Source organism: Myotis lucifugus, unplaced genomic scaffold, assembly GCF_000147115.1.
Source record: "Myotis lucifugus unplaced genomic scaffold, Myoluc2.0 scaffold_0, whole genome shotgun sequence".
Classification (NCBI taxonomy): Eukaryota; Metazoa; Chordata; class Mammalia; order Chiroptera; family Vespertilionidae; genus Myotis; species Myotis lucifugus.
The window spans coordinates 40,880,352-40,896,605 of NW_005871048.1; the positions used below are offsets into that span (position 1 = coordinate 40,880,352).

A 16,254-nucleotide genomic window follows, 5' to 3' on the forward strand; every position below is an offset into this window, starting at 1 on the left:
CCAGGTGTGCCACAAGGCTTCACCCAGACCAGCCACCTGAAGCGCCACATGATGCAGCACAGCGAAGGTGAAGCCGCACAACTGCCGCGTGTGCGCGCGGGGGTTTCGCTACCCCCAGCGAGCTCAAGGCCCACGAGGCCAAGCACGCCAACGGGCGCGAGAACATCTGCGTGGAGTGCGGCCTCGACTTCCCCACCCTGGCGCAGCTGAAGCGGCACCTCACCACGCACCGCGGGCCCATCCAGTACAACTGCTCCGAGTGCGACAAGACCTTCCAGTACCCGAGCCAGCTGCAGAACCACATGATGAAGCACAAGGACATCCGGCCCTACATCTGCTCCGAGTGCGGCATGGAGTTCGTGCAGCCCCACCACCTGAAGCAACACTCGCTCACCCACAAGGTACGCGGGACCCCAGCCTGGGGCGGGCCACCTGGCTGCGCCTGGGGTCAGGGGCCAGGAGTCCGCGCTGCTCCCCACCTCCGCCAGGAGGAGCTGTGCAGCCCAGCTGCTCCCCTCCCCTGAGCCCTGATGTCCTCCCTCACCTGCCAATGGGGAGAATGATGAGACTAGCAATCAAGTCCTTTCCTCTAGGGCAGTGGTGGGCAAACTGCGGCTCGCCAGCCACATGCGGCTCTTTGGCCCCTTGAGTGTGGCTCTTCCTAAGCCTTAGGAGTACCTTAATTAAGCTAATAACAATGTACCTACCTATATAGTTTAAGTTTAAAAAATTTGGCTCTCAAAAGAAATTTCAATCGTTGTACTGTTGATATTTGGCTCTGTTGATTAATGAGTTTGCCGACCACTACTCTAGGGTCTGAGATGGGCCTAGAAATAAATAATGTGTACTGTTCGGAGAAGAGGGTGGGAAGGAGGAAGGAAACAGCAGGTCTGTGTGCTCTGGCTTCTTCGTTTCCTAGAATTTCTAAAATTCTGTTTCTGGAAACGTCATTCAGGGTGCCAGCATGAGTGTGTCATCAGGCTTTATCTACCGGAGACCGGCGCTGTGCCCGAGTACATTCATCAGCGCCTTTTTCTAGAGAACTCTCTTGGTTCCTTGCTGCTGAAGCAGTGGTTTCCTTTCCCCGTCTTCTCCCTCAACTGTGAGACCTGCTTCATGTGCAGGTGGCTCTGGGGGAACAGAGGCTGCGACCAGCGGGGTCTGTGCTTCCCTGGTGGAGCCCCTGCGCAGTTGACTGTGGTGCCCCGTGGTTTGTATGGAGGAGGCGTGAGAGAGCATCCTTCTCTGGTTAGATTTTATCTTCCCTGAGCTAGGGTCTTCAAGGAGAAATACAGGCCCACAGGTCTCAGTTCAGCCGAGTTTGTAACCAGAGCCCTGGAGTCATCCAGGGTGAACTAAAACAAGGCCCCAGTGGTGTCCCAAAATCTTCCCCAGCTGAGCAGATTTGGGGCTGCTTTGAGCTTCTGAGAGGGAAGGTTTGCTCCACTGACCTTTACCTCACATCTTTGACCTCAAGTGGTTTTCTTGGCAAGAGAGGCTTCCAGAAAGGCAGAGTTCCTAAAACATTCTTCAGTTCTGAAAGGTCTGTGGAGAACTCTTCCCAGTCAAGATGCCCTTTATATTCTGCCATGATGGGTTTTATCTGATAGGTTAGGACATAGCACAGGGCATTTCTAGCTCCACTGCAGCAATGAGATGTGTGGCTGCCTTATGAACTCTGTGCAGACAGCTCCTGCCCCACACAAGGCACCGGTAGATAGCATCCAGAGAAGAGGGGCCTGCCGAGTGCAGGGACCATCAACAAAGAAACTACACTTCAGCCACCAAAGAGATAATTTTATGGGGCTCCTACGTGTGTGGATAAGGAATCACAGGTGCATTTTGAAACATAAAAATTCTGTAGGTCAAAATGGGAAAACAGCCTGGTATCTGAAATAAGTCTCATTTAAATGAAGAAACAGAATGCATTTTAATAAAGCGTGTCAGCAAACAGCGAGGGGTAGTATTTATTGAATGCGTCTGTGTGGCAGCTGCTTTACTTTGCATGTAATCCGCTTCAGCAATGCTAAGAGCTACTTGTCGGTATCATTACTCCAAAATTGCAATTGGACGCTGAGGCATGGGGCAGCCACCCAGAATCTCTGACTCCAGTACCTGAGCTCTTGAACCCTATTGCCAAGACTTCCCTTTCTTTACCCACTTCCCTCCCTTCCCCTAACAACTCCACAAACTTCCCCTCTGTGATTCTACTGATCCTTTTAGAGACACAGTAGCTTCCTGTGTCCCCCAAAGTTGCGTCCAGGCTCCCATTCACTTGGGTTCTAGACCACTCCACATGTGAATTTTACTTTGGACACAGATTTCTCTTTAGAAAATTCCAAAACAGTGATAAGTAGATACTTCTTGGTCCCAGCACGACTGGATCATAGCCGGTATAGAGACAATCTTGAGGAGAAAGATCCTAAGTAAATTTTATAAGCCATCAAGAAAATAGTTTTCATTAATTTCATAATTCTAAACTCACTGTTTGAATATGCAACACATATTTTAAATTGAGATATCTTCATTAGCATCAGTCCACACTCCTCTGCAATAATTAGACTACAGAGCATTCCAGGTTCTCATGGCTTACCTCTTCATCTTGAGATGAGGAAGCCTTCACCAGGAAAGGCCACAAGACTTGCCTTAGGCCATGCAGCCAGTAAGTGGCTGGGCAGAGATCTGAACTCACCCTTTAGTGCCATGGGCTCATCAAAATGGAGGAATGGTACTTTCTTACTGTGTCCCAAATTAAAGAACTGAAAATACAGGCAGAGAGAGGCAGAGCTAAGCATGGAACCCCTCCCTCCATAAGTCACTATAAATACCAGCCAGTAAGGGATTTATAAAGTACAATTGTTAACTAGGCAACTTGATCTAAACCTGTATTAACCTTAATTTTAATGCTAGAGTTCTCTAAGTTTTCCTTCCAAAAAGTCATTCTGGACCAAGATTCCTTGCAAAGGCCTTTTCAGGGAAGCACTGGTTAGTCAGGATCAGCTAATATTCTATTCCTGCTATGAGTCTCTGGAAATGCTTTCAACTAAGGGCATTGATGCTTAAGTTTTTCAAACATTTCTCCACAAACAGCAAGGAAACTAGAAAATCTCTTTTTCTAATTCGGAAAGCTATCATCTGTCACATTTCTCTATAGGACAGAAGCTGGTTTAGAGGAGGTTCTATACCAGCCGTGGGCAAACTACGGCCCGCGGGCCGGATCCGGCCCGTTTGAAATGAATAAAACTAAAAAAAAAAAGACCGTACCCTTTTATGTAATGATGTTTACTTTGAATTTATATTAGTTCACACAAACACTCCATCCATGCTTTTGTTCCAGCCCTCCGGTCCAGTTTAAGAACCCATTGTGGCCCTCAAGTCAAAAAGTTTGCCCACCCCTGTTCTATACCCAAATCAAACAGAGGTCACTGTGGCCTATAGGAACTCAGGGGACCATCTCAAGAGGTGATTATCAAGTTGTACTTTATGGAAGTGTGGATATAAGTTGTTCTTCTGGGATTTTCAAGTCCATTAATAAGAACGCAAGATATGGGAAATGATACTATCAGTTTGGGAGGTATTTTTCTCATTATTATGAAAGCAGGATTATAGATTCATTTCGAATATCATTCCACAGTGCTCTTGCCAAAATCCCGTTAATCCCCAAGAACTGTTACTGTAGAATTAACCCCAGCAGCAGCAGGAACAACAAAAGTATTAGCTTTCCTTTTCTCTAATTTTATGTAGTTTATGGTTTTTGGAGAGAAAAACAAAGATTATGTAATCAACCTTTTTCAGGAAAATAGCAATTTAACAAGGCTAAAAGCCACACCATTTAGAACTAAATATCTACCAACAAGCTCATCATGGATTTATGCAGCAGAAAGAAAAACAAAGACTACAACCCAGATGAAAGCAGGTTACCTGCTAACCACAGTTGTTTTGAATCTTGCCTCCCTGCAGGGTGTGAAGGAGCACAAGTGTGGGATTTGCGGGCGGGAGTTCACTCTGTTGGCCAACATGAAGAGACACGTGCTGATCCACACCAACATCCGCGCCTACCAGTGTCACCTCTGTTACAAGAGTTTTGTGCAGAAACAGACCCTCAAGGCACACATGATCGTCCACTCTGACGTGAAGCCTTTCAAATGCAAGGTGGGCAGGGGGCCCTGGGAGAGTGCGGAAAGGGGGGACTCTGAGGGTTGTGCAAACACCGAATGGGGAAGAGTCTCCAGGGAACCCTCTATTCCATTTCATCAGGGCCACAGAAGCTCAGAGTAAGTCCATGGCCAACCCCAGGCTCATCTGCTGCTCTTTCTCTTTCCACTACACCTTTGCTCACACCAACCCTCAGCTGGGCCCTGCTTGTCTCACTGCGGAATCAGTTCCTGGGGGTAGAGGCACCAGTAGAGGAAGATCTGAGGGTGGAAGGACCACTGGGAGAATGAGGTGGTTCAAGGATGAAGGGATGTGGAGAGCTCCTGTTCTAGGAAGGAGCAATCCAGTGTGGCCCTCTTCCCTGTACAAGCCAATGAGTAGAATACAGAAAGGAGTCAGAGAAGCTTCTAGCACTGCCCCGACTCCCATCTCACCCCTCCCCTCCTGCCCTCCTGATACTTGGGCTAAGTGGCATAACTTGAAGGCAGGTCTTCCAGAGAGGATGACAGATATTGAGGCTAGCCCTCAGATGACCTCAGAAATGCTTGCTTAGGCCGAGGAATGAGTGTGAGCACAGTCATCTAAAGCATTTCTCACTTATTCCTAAGGACCTGGAGCACCTTTGTTAAAGTCTCCGTGTCACATTAACTTGCTTGGATTTTTATTTCAGTTGAGATAATGTGTGAGCTGAAGATTTGTAAAACCCAAGGCACTGGTGGTGTCACTCAGAAATGCTTGGGCTTCCCAGGCTGTCCCCTCCCAACATTGTTGCTCTTCACTTCTAAGAGGAAAAGGAGTCTTGCTCAGGATTGGGTAGTTTCACCCAAGGAATGTACCGGCAAGTGTCACTGAATGCACATCTTGAGGAGGGAGCTGAGGGGAAGAAGAGGGAAATCACCATGTTCAGCTAACACTAAGCTTTTCTGTTGGAAATGGAAGTTTCTCTTCTCTCTGTTACTGCATGTCTGATGCGGTCCAAATGATATTCTCAGTCGATTCCTATTTCTGAAGTAGGGTGTTCTGCTTCCAGGGGCTGTTCGTGCGTTCATGCCCCTGCAGCATGTCTCCCCACTTGAAGGAACCCCCTGTGAAGCCAACTTCTTTCCTGTGTTGGCCACTCCTGGACAGGGTGAGAGGGGTCAGGAACCAGAGCTTCCCTAGACCTGTGTGGGCATTCTCCGGAGGTGGGGGAGGGAGATTTCTCCCTCCAGCCCTTTTCCTGCCACCCACTTGTGTTTCCCCTCCTTTCCTTCAAGTTCTAGTAGTTTGAAAGTCAATTTATGTCCATCTTGAGTCATCTGAGCTGAACAGGGAGGAAGCTGCATGTAGGACCTGGTACAAAAGGAACATGTGAGGCCCTTTGTTCAAATGTTAGGAAGAATTTAAGATAGTAAAAACAGAGCATTATGCAGAACTCAGGACCCTTCTGAGTTTGGGGTCCTGTGTGACAGCCTAGGCTGCACGCCTTCCTGCGTGAGCCAATGGACACCATAGACCAACTCCTCTCTCTCTAGGCACTTCTTTGATTTCCTACCCACTTCACTAAGCCCTTTGACCCCTGCACTTTTAATAGAGCTGTTTCTGCCTGCCAGGGCTTCCTGTCTCCTACAATGGAGGTGCAAACAGGAACTCTTTTCCACGCTTCATTCCTGTGTTGAATTTACTCTTGGACTTCAAGCACATTCTATATTTTTTATCTTATCAACTGGTGGTAGAGAGCACATAAAGTTGTTAAAATATGAAGGGAGCCATTGCATAGTTAGCCATTGCATAGTTCCCTAAAATTTCACACCTGTCCAGTCCAACCAACTCCTACCTCTGCCTCATCAATTCAGGTCCAGCAGTAGTGGTTAAACCAGGAAGAAAACGTCTCTGAAACAGAGGGATATGCCAGGGGGAAGAGCCAATACAGGAGAAGGGCTTGCAGGCTGCGTGTGATTTGGGGCCACAGAGACAGTCCTATTTCTTTATATCAGGGGCCTCAGAGGGGCCTGGAGGATTTCATGGCCCTGGTGGTATCTGAGGATTTAGAGGATTCTCTCTGGTACCAGTTCATAGAAGACTGTACAATGCAAGTACAAGAAGGGCCCAGTGATGCAGTGAGCCAGCCTGGCTTGATGTTTCAGGCCTCCCTTCATAAACAACTGCTCCCTCTTTCCCAGTGATAGGGCACCACACATGGGTGTCTGATGGCTAACTTTATGGTCCAGAAACTCAACTCGACTTCTCCTTGAGTGTGCATTAGGCTCTGGATATCTGGTCACACCATGAGAGAGGGACTTGTAGCCTAAAATGCCAGCTCTGAAACACAGTTTATACTCTCCAAGGGGAGATGGGCCTGGAGCAGGAACTGGGATGGTTTCTTCAGGGTCACTTCTTCCTGGGACCTAGGTCTCTCAGCAGCTGTAGGTCAGGAGGCCTAGAAGAGTGCAAATACTAGTATCATTAGAACAAAAAGAATTGGATGTTAAAGGGGAATTTTTTAAAACATCAAACGCAGGTGGCCCTTCTCCATTCTTAGACTTTTCTAAAACAAGAACAGGTGTCAGTCACCTTGAATAAGAGCTCTCTGTCTCCTGGAAAGTGCCAGAAACATACCGCAGGTTCTTCCTCTATTTGTTCCCTTCTCCCTGCAAAGTGCCACCCTGCTCAGTGTCCCCTTCCTACTATCACCCTCCTCACTTCAAAGGCATTTCAGAGCCGGTCTGAGTTCACAGGCTATGTAACGGGCCTCTGTGTGTTGGAAAACTAGCTCCAGATGCCACAGTGAAACGGGTCACCTTGAGAGGGTGTCCTGCGGACTTTGATTCCCATCCATGTTGTGCTGGATTCTTGGAAGTCTGGCCCTGGGTGGAGCTTGTTGGGGATTTGAGAGTTGGGAAAGGAATGGAGGGCCATTTGCTCATTGCTGTGTAATCCAGAGCCTTCAGAGAGGAGTGGCTGGCAGGCTACATAGTGATGGTGGAGAACAGGGCCAGACAACTAAACCAAGGCTTGATCATGGTAACAGGGCAGACATTCCCTTCACAGGATTGGCATGGCTGGGGTGTGGGTCGGGGGAGGAGAAGGGCAGGCCTTGCTCCTGCCATATTCTGAGAGGTAGCTCTGTCTCCTTTACCCCAACCTTGCAAAAAAGAAAAAAAAAGGAGATTCTTTAAGTAATAGATTCTAATTTCTTGGGACTCTCCCCACTAAAAATCCTTCCTAAAATAAACCCCTCCCCCTGTTGCAATATGAACTGGTTCTCTTCAGTCCGTGCTCAGTGGAAACAGCTGTCCTCAGCAAGCAGCAAAGTTCGCTCACGGTGGGATTAAGCAGTAACAATAGAATGGAAAATTAGAGGAGAAGAAAGGTTTCCATTCTGTTTCTTTTTCTTTCCTTATAAAAAGAAATTACTGCCCTTCTGGGCTCTTTTGCTATTGGCTCGGCTCCTGGACTCCTAGCTCTTGGAGCCAGCTGGAGCTGGTCCAGAGACCTGCGCCTGTGCACTTAAGCTTGTTTCAGAAAGATGCTTCCCAGATTCTGCGTAAGCATGCGGGGGTCGACTTGGATGCTATCCTTGTAGCGGCCACACTCCATAAAAGCAAAGAACCAGCTGCCGTCTTTGGGAAACCTGTCCAGGAAAAGCAGCCATCCAGAATTTCCGGGACACATTCTCCTTTGAGATGGGTGAAGCCGGGAGCTGCCTAAGTTATGAATCACCAGGTCATCTGCAGCCGGGTCTGATGCAGAGGCCTGAAGGCCAAGGGCAGAGCCGCTAGAAGAGGATGAGGTCTCCTTGAAAAGGGTCCCCACCGCCTCTGCCAAACAGGCCCCATCTTCCCTTCCGGCTCTTGGATGCCTCGTGGGGGAGAAACCATGTGGGGACTTTTAGGGGCTCAGTACTTGGAACCAAGGCTCTCAGGCTGGCATTGAGGGGGTTAAGGCAGTGACCAGATAGCAGCCTTTTGGCAGCAAAGCCCTCCTCGGCAGAAGGAAGGATATAGCTGTATGAACTGCCTGCTTAACAATGCCTCACATGTCCCCAGGGGCCCGCCTGCAAATAGATTTCATCTTGCTTTCTCTTGTACTTTTCAAAGCTTCCTGTTTTCTCACGGCCCTTTTGGACAGTTTACAGTCTCTCTCTCTCCCTCCCTCCCTCTCTCTCCCTTTGAGGAAAGGAACACCCTTCTTATTAAAAGAGAGAGAGAGAGAAAAGAATGTAAGGGAAGGGCAGCTTAGCGGAGGCCATTCTCCTGGGCTGCAGGCTGCAGCTCTTTGACCTTTTCTCCCAGAATAGGAAAACACAGGCTTCCTGGCGCATCCCAGTCCTCAGGCTCACACAGGCTGGTTGGCACAAAGCAGTGTGGCCCTTCTTGGCTTCGTGGACCTCTGGCCCCAGCCCAGCCGCTGCCCCGCTGCACACAGCCGCCTGGGCTTCTCCGTGGCTCTGGCTGTCAGCATCATCGCTGGGACTCATGGGAAGTTGCCTGAGGCATCTCCAGGCCCTGGATCAGGGAGGGAAGAGGCACCAGGGAGCTGGAATTCGGAACTCCTATGAAGATGAGGAACAGGGCGCCTGTCAGCTGTTTAGCGGGCTGAGGATCAGAAAGCCAGACACTGGGTTCTCCCAAAACCTGCAGTCTAAGAGGAATCTTCTCTTTCCACCCACATTTCCCGGTACTGGGTCAGGCACAACTGCCTCCCTCTCTATTATGCTTCAGGTAACCTGGCAGGTATTTACACAAAGGATCCCTCACTTCCTTCAGTACTCCCTGCAAATAATTTGGTTTAAAAAGACAGCACCCCCATCTTCAAAGATCTTCCTATTTCTGGAATGTCAGAGCATAGTACACAATAATGAGAGTAATAAAAACTCATATTTATTGAGCTCTATTTGCCAAACCCTTTACATGAATTGTCTCATTTGGTCTTTATAAAAAAACTGTTATTATCATCGACATTTTAGGGAAGAGAAAATGGAGAGCTCATTCTCTATCCCTCTGAGGTCTCACCATCACCTCTCTGCTCTGCCCTCTCAAAGCCTAATGACCCATGCAACCCACTATTAAACGACAGTTCAAAACATTTGTTCCAATTTTCTATTAAATGTTGAGGTCCACCTACTTCTTGACAAGTAGGTATAAATGTGGGCATCGATGGGAAAGCTGAGACTTCATATCAGCCTCACTAATATCCCTCATTAGAGAACTGGGAGTTTAAGAGGGGTTGGTGGTTGAGATGACCACCTGCAAGAGGAACGCTGTCCTCTCCACTCCAGCAGCGTCCCCCACCAATACCTGCCCATATCTGAATCTTCGCAGACCTGGGCAGGAGATGATGCAGCAAGTATTGACGATGATGCAGCAATAGTCTCACCTGTTGTGATGAAAGGGGGCATTGACATTGATGGCTGCTTTTCTCAGAAGAAGAAACTAGGGTTATGGTGCTCCCTCTCACCCTGACTTCTTCCTTCTAGTCTAACTCCCTTCCTCTGCTACAGGGACTATGCTTGGAGCTCATATCTCAAACCACGGCACCATCTTCAATGGACCCAGTCTTCTTTCTCTGGTCCCCTTTTGCTGGATACTGAGGTTAGCCACAAAGACAAGGAAGGTAGCCCTAGCACTTCTGAAGGTGCTTTCAGCATCTTTCAGAGTTCACATACCTCCACTCAGCCTGGGAGAGCTCTCCATTGGCGGCCCAGTAAGCTACGTAAACCATGAAGGATAACTCTGGTAAATAAAAATTAATTTTCACCAATAGCACAGCAAGCAGTCTCCTTTACCAATCACACATCAGAAAATATAGCTTCCCGGTCATGTCCCACAGTGGACCTTCCCTGAGGCCATAGGCCTTGACTTCAGGGGACAATATCAATGTCCCAATGTCCCCACGTAGCATTGAAATGTCCCAGGAAGTTTAGTCGTGAATGAATTGAGTCAGAAAAGAAACATTAGAATAGAAAAACACACTGGGCTTTGATAAAGGATCATAAAATGTTGCTTGTCTAAGGCCGAGGAAGATTCTAGGAAATGCCCAGTGGTAGCCATTGTGATGTATGCACACCTCTGTGTGTGGGGGGAGAGGGGTGAGGGGAAGGGAGGTGGGACCTTGGAGCAGGTGAAGTGCAGGGTCTTCTCTGACCCCAAAGTTATAGCAGTTGTGGCAGCAACAGCGATTAATCATTATCACAACAGTGACAGTGACCTTGCCTGTGTCTAAGATTGAGGGCGGTATCTAAAAATGTTTCATGAAAAGACTATTCTTGTGGCAAAACAAACCCCCCAAAAGGGTACTCTACACATTCTTCAAGGTTAGGCTAAAATCCCATCTCTTCTATAAGACCCTTTCAGAAGTCCAGCTTCTAATATCTTGGCAACCATAGATAATAACTAACAGTGGAATTTCGCCCTTCATGGGATCCAAGTGCAGAAGGCACCCATCTTGTCCTTTCAGTTTTCTCGGCTGGCCTGAGACCCATTTAGGCTTGGACTAGCGCAGTAGCCCAACTGATCCTCCAGCCTCCAGCTCCTCTCTCCCTGCATGTCTTCTTGTTGGGCAGGGGGGAGGGGGAAGGAGGTAGAGCTAATTTTGTTGTTTATGAGTCTTCTGCTGCAGCATCATGCCAAATAATTAGGAACCAAATGAAATATACTTTTTCTAAAATGACCATGACTTGAATATCTAATGCAGAATCTTTAGATTCAAAGCTTTTGTTTTTCTGTAGCCAGAGCAGAGAACTGCATAAACTAAGCTAATAAATAGATCACAAAAGGTTTCCAGAACCTGCACACATGTGCAAAACTTAGGTTGATAATATCTTAATACATTGTCTCTATTGAAAATAAAAGAAAGCAAATATCCATCCCACATGTAGGGCTCCTGAAGATGTTGAAATTAGACCAACTCGCTCAGCCTTTCCCTTCTTGGGTCACCATTTCCAAATGAATGTGGTGTGCACATACTCTGAGTACTGAGTGTGGGAATTCATCTTTGCTAGTAAGGAAGTAAAAAGGGAAAAAAGTACTTAAAACTCCCAAATATGAATCATTTAAAAATACAGAACCAACCATTCATTAGCCATGTGTGGATTATCTGTGACAAATTTATAACCCCAGGCTGGCTTCCTCCTACCATCCAGCATTCTTTTGAGCTAATCTCTCAAGGTCACCATTTGTTAGGTCTGCCCATTCTGCCAAGGCTAGCTCAACTCTCACCTCCATAGCCACATGAGGAAAACGTTGCCTTCATTAACAAGAAGTGAATCCAGAATCCCCGACAATGGCCCTGAAAATCCCTCTCAGCAAGAGAGGAAAACTGATGTCAGCTTTAGAGGACGTTGTAGTCCCAGTCCTCTCTCCGTGGCATCTCTCACTCCGTACTGGCTTCTGAGGTTGGGGTGGGACGGGGACTGTTCCTCCCTTGACACTGTGTCCAAGCACAGCCAAGGAAGGGCTGGAGTCTCCAAACCCTGCCTTGCTCAGGCTTGGGGACAAGAGCGAGCAAAGCACACTCTCCCCACCTGCAGACAGTGCCTTGGAAGAGACAGTGTCTCTTCTGAAAGAAGTTGGAGAACCACTGTTGTGGTCCATCATGCATTTGCACTTTAATGGAAATAAAGAGAAATGACAAAGAAAAAAAATGAATAAAACATGTTTACTTCTTGAACACCTGAGATAATATTTTCAGTACTTCAAATCTCTACCCAGAGAAAAGACAATCCTTTCTTAACATGTCTCCATCTTCCTTTTGACTTTGAAATTCATTCCAATAGTTAGCACATTTACAAATTAGAAAAGTATGGTGTGGTGGCTGACCACGTGGCCTCTGGTGTCCAATGGCCTGAGTTCATTATCCCAACTCCAGCACCCACTAGCTGTGTGCCTTGGCCAATCTTAATCCCTCAGTTTGTCCATCTGTAAAATGGGGGTGACAACAGTACACACCTCAAAGGACTGATGTGAAAATTAAGTGTGACATTCCATGGCACACTAAGGATAGTGCCTTCCATATTGCAAATGCTCCATAAATATTAAGCAAGTAACTGTATCGTTATTATTCAAGTGAAGCACGCTTTGAGCAATTGCTTTTCAGATCAGCTTTTCTCCTTTTCAAAAGGTGCAAAAGAAACTTTAATAGCTTTGTGATTTTTACCTTGAGTTTTAAATCCTTTACCACAGGAACAAAATCTCAAGAGACCATCCCTACCTGCTGCACCTCTGCACCTGGGCACAATCCACCCCCTCCTTGACTTCCATGGGGGCATTTGCAAGCCACTTGAAATGCCCAGATCCAAGCAAAGGGCCTCACACGGGCCTGGCTGTGGGTTCACCGGGGTGGGGTCCCCTGCCTGCAAGTAACCTGTGTTCTTCTTGTCACTGTCTCCGACAGCTGTGCGGGAAGGAGTTCAACCGGATGCACAACCTGATGGGCCACATGCACCTGCACTCTGACAGCAAACCCTTCAAGTGCCTCTACTGCCCCAGCAAATTCACCCTGAAGGGGAACCTGACGCGCCACATGAAAGTCAAGCACGGTGTCATGGAGCGGGGCCTCCATTCTCAAGGTATTAATCTCCCAAGAAGCCCCCATGCCTGCGAGGCCAGTGAGTAACAAATGGGCGGTGACCTTGTTTACAGGGACTTCTCTTTATTCTTATGGTCGAAAAAGGGAGTGTAACTTTCAAGACTACAGCAGGGTAGCAGGAGCAAGCTGACAATGTTATGGTAACAAATAAAATGCTAAGATCTGAAGGCAGCAAGTACAAATGAAGTCTAGAAAGACAACTGGAACATTGTAATGATGCCAGCTTCAGGCTGGAGGGACTTCTGTTATCCCCATTTTACAGATGGGGGAACTGAGGCTTCCCAACATTAATTTGGCAGAAGTTGGTCAACTGAAAACTGGCAGAGCCAGGATTTGAACACGGACCTTTCTGACTCTAAAGCCGTCTTGTGTACACTTCGCCAAACGGCTGTTAAAGGGCATGCGGTTTCCCCCCGCTTTTGGGAAAACAGGTCTGCAGCTCTATTGTCAGCAGAGGTCTGTCTGTAGCAGGCAGGCCTCCTCTTACCTGTTCAGGACCAGACAGGCTCAAGGGCAGTTCTCCTGCTCAGTGGAGCTAGGTCTCCCTCCCGGAGTCCTGACTGAATGGATAGAAAGTTCTCGCCTTATTTGTCAGTCCCAGGGCCCCCAGAGTTCATGTTCCAGATCTACTGAACTTGGCAGGTTGCTCCTTCGTCACCTACCCAGGCAGTCTTTCAATAGGCAGTAAGTGCAGTCCGTCCTAGGCGTGTGCTCTGAGCCGTGGCAGCAGTGAGGGACGGAGACCAGCTTTGTCCTCTGGGAGGTCTGCGTGTAGGGAAAGAAGACATACATAGAGGTAACTTACATCGTATTAGCTGGCCGCTCTTTTCTGGTCACTAGTATGATCAAAGCACAGAGCTCATTCCCACAATTCCACAAAGTAGACTGTGTTGTTCTCATGTTATACAAGAGGAGACCAAGGCCGGGAGGTGTGATATAAATTGCTCAAGGTCAAACAGCAAGTCTGAAGGCAGAACTGGGGTTTCAATTAAAGAATTTTTGAGTCAAGCCAGTGCTCACCACACTAGATGAAAACACAGGTGACTCATTTGTGTTTGCTCTTCCTCCCGCCCTTTTTCAAAAGAGATGGTCAGATAGGCACACATATTCATAAACAAGGAGCACACAACAGAATGATTGTGGTTTTCAGATTTTTACAATGTCGCCCTGACTCCTGGGCAACAGGGAACTGTGGTCATAAAGCAAGGCCTAGAGTTGGTGCAAAAGCCCTGAAAAATTCTGGTTAAAAAACAAAAGCAATTTTTCCACCCTAACCATGTTTTTCACCTGAATTATTCTTCACATCTCTAGTTGCCTGAGCGGCTTCCCAAGTTAGGCCTGGATTTTTCCAGAACAGGTGAAGTGTGTTCAATTGCCAGGGCTGGAGACATAGAAGGCCATGATGAGACAGGCCTGCATCTGAACACCTAACCTGCTCACCACAGCTTGCCCCTATGGACACTCAAAAGCCTAGCAGGCACCTGACAACTCTATCATTCTGGAAAAATAAAGAACATCACTATATATCACAGAGCTGCTTTGAAAACTTTTAACAGACTTGCAACTATTTTAATGTTTTCATCTACAAAAGGGGTCAGTAATTTTTCATTCCAGTTTTTGAAATGGCTCAAAAACCAAGGCCCAGATCAAAAAGACCCTCCCTGTGCCCCCGACAAGATTAAAGCTATAGACAGCTTCCTTGCCTGACGGCATCTTGAGGCTGGCAGCGCTGAACATCAGCTTCCTTTGTGTCTCCCCACCCAAAAGCCTGGTCCCCCTGTGGTGCTGCAGGCTCTGGCTGCAGCCCAGGCCCATCCCTCCCAGTTCGCCTCTCCAGCCACCCACACCTGTTCCTTGGGACCTTACTACAGCCAAGATCAAATCAGGTGGAGCCCTGCCACGGGCCTGTTGGCTCCTGGAAAGTGTGTGTCTAGAGTCCTCAAACTAAACTAACAGTGAGACCCTCTCACATCACTGTACCTGATAGCAGGGACACTTGTAGTTGGACACAGGGGCTCTGGAGTCCCCAGGGGACCTCTTTATGGGATATCTTTTTTTTTTCCAGGGTGGAAATATCTTTATTATTGTTTTATCTTTTTTTCTTATAGTAAAATAAATGCCTGCTGAACATAATAAAAAAAACATTAGAAATAAAAAGAAAAAATGTCAAAAATCACCTCATTTTTTAGATTGTTGACATCCTTTTTTTTAAGAGACAGAGTCAGGAAGAGGGAATGAGTGAACCGGGTCTACACTAGAAATATACATAATAAGTATATATGTTTTATACTTAAAATATATAGAGAATACCTCTTTATGTTATTAGGTCTCTATATCTCCCACACACAGTTCATTGTGTGGATGCACTATTATTTATTTAAACAAACCTTCACCATTAAATAGATACATTGTCTTCACAGTTTCATTATTAAAAATGTGGTGATGAGCACACTCACACACAGACTTGTTCACCTGCAAATTTGCATAGTTTAAATTCTCAGTAATTGCTAAGTGTGAGCAAGGCTTGTTTTTAGATTTTGGTGCATGTTGCCAAATTCACCTTAGAGGGGTCACCCCCATGTAGATTCTTTCTGGGAGTTTATCTATTCTTAAACTGTAAAATCAAGCTACACTGAACGGCCCTGGGTACCACCAGCCACCTCTTTTCAAAGGCTTTTCCAGGGCCTGAAGGCTGCCTTTGCTCTCACAGGTTTTGGAAGGGGGAGACTCGCCCTGGCGCAGGCGGGGGTCCTGAGGAGTCTGGAGCAGGAGGAGCCCTTCGACCTGTCCCAGAAGCGCCGGGCCTTCCAGTCTGACGGGGAGAGCGCCAGGGGCAGCTCCTGCCAGGAAGAGGAGGATGAGGACCACTGCTGCGAGGTGGAGCGGGACAGCCCAGGCCCGGCCCCGCGGAGCAGGCAGCGCTGCGTGCCCCAGGATCTCTCCACCAAGCCCGAGCCAGCCCCCCGGGCGCCCCAGGAAGCCTGCGATGAAGAAGAGAAGGAGGAGGAGGAAGAGATGGAGGAGGAGGAGGAAGAGGAAGAGGAGGAGGAGGCCGTGCAGAAGGAAGGACGCCAGGAGAAGAGCAAGGACAGCCATGGGGCAGAGGGCGGCCAGGAGAGAGATGGCGCCCGCAGAGAGGAGTGTCCCAGCCTCAGGGCGCTGCAGAGCGCGCGGCGGGGGGCCTCCTTTTCTGATTACTTGTACTTCAAGCACAGAGATGAGAGTTTAAAAGAATTACTGGAGAGGAAAATGGAAAAACAAGCAGTGCTTTTAGGTATCTAAGTGGAGAGCTTTAGAATTACACTTGGAAAATGAGAAGCAGGCAGTTCAAATATAGCTTTCTGCATGAGCTGTCATTCGCTGGCGACTGGCGACTGGCTCGCATCTTCACAGATGGCTCAGACTCCATGAGCAGGGGCGTCCTCAGCCAGGGAAATGCTTCTCGGGTCATTCCGGGCCCTTGATTTTTAACGCGCAGGCAGGTCTCTCCGGTGTTATTTCTGCCTCTCCAATGCCAGACGCTGTGCACAT

At 47.8% G+C, this 16,254-nt stretch overlaps 1 protein-coding gene across 1 annotated transcript in view; it reads left to right on the forward strand.

Annotated features, from left to right (window-relative positions):
• ZNF366 (zinc finger protein 366) overlaps window positions 1-16,032 on the forward strand; it is a 17,094-nt gene extending 1,062 nt beyond the window's left edge. The window contains 7 exon segments of the mRNA XM_023751628.1: window positions 5-14; window positions 17-66; window positions 68-112; window positions 114-401; window positions 3,961-4,152; window positions 12,529-12,703; window positions 15,434-16,032. Coding sequence (XP_023607396.1) covers window positions 5-14; window positions 17-66; window positions 68-112; window positions 114-401; window positions 3,961-4,152; window positions 12,529-12,703; window positions 15,434-16,005 — 1,332 coding nt within the window. The 3' untranslated portion in view covers window positions 16,006-16,032.
• The last annotated feature ends 222 nt before the right edge of the window (window positions 16,033-16,254 follow it).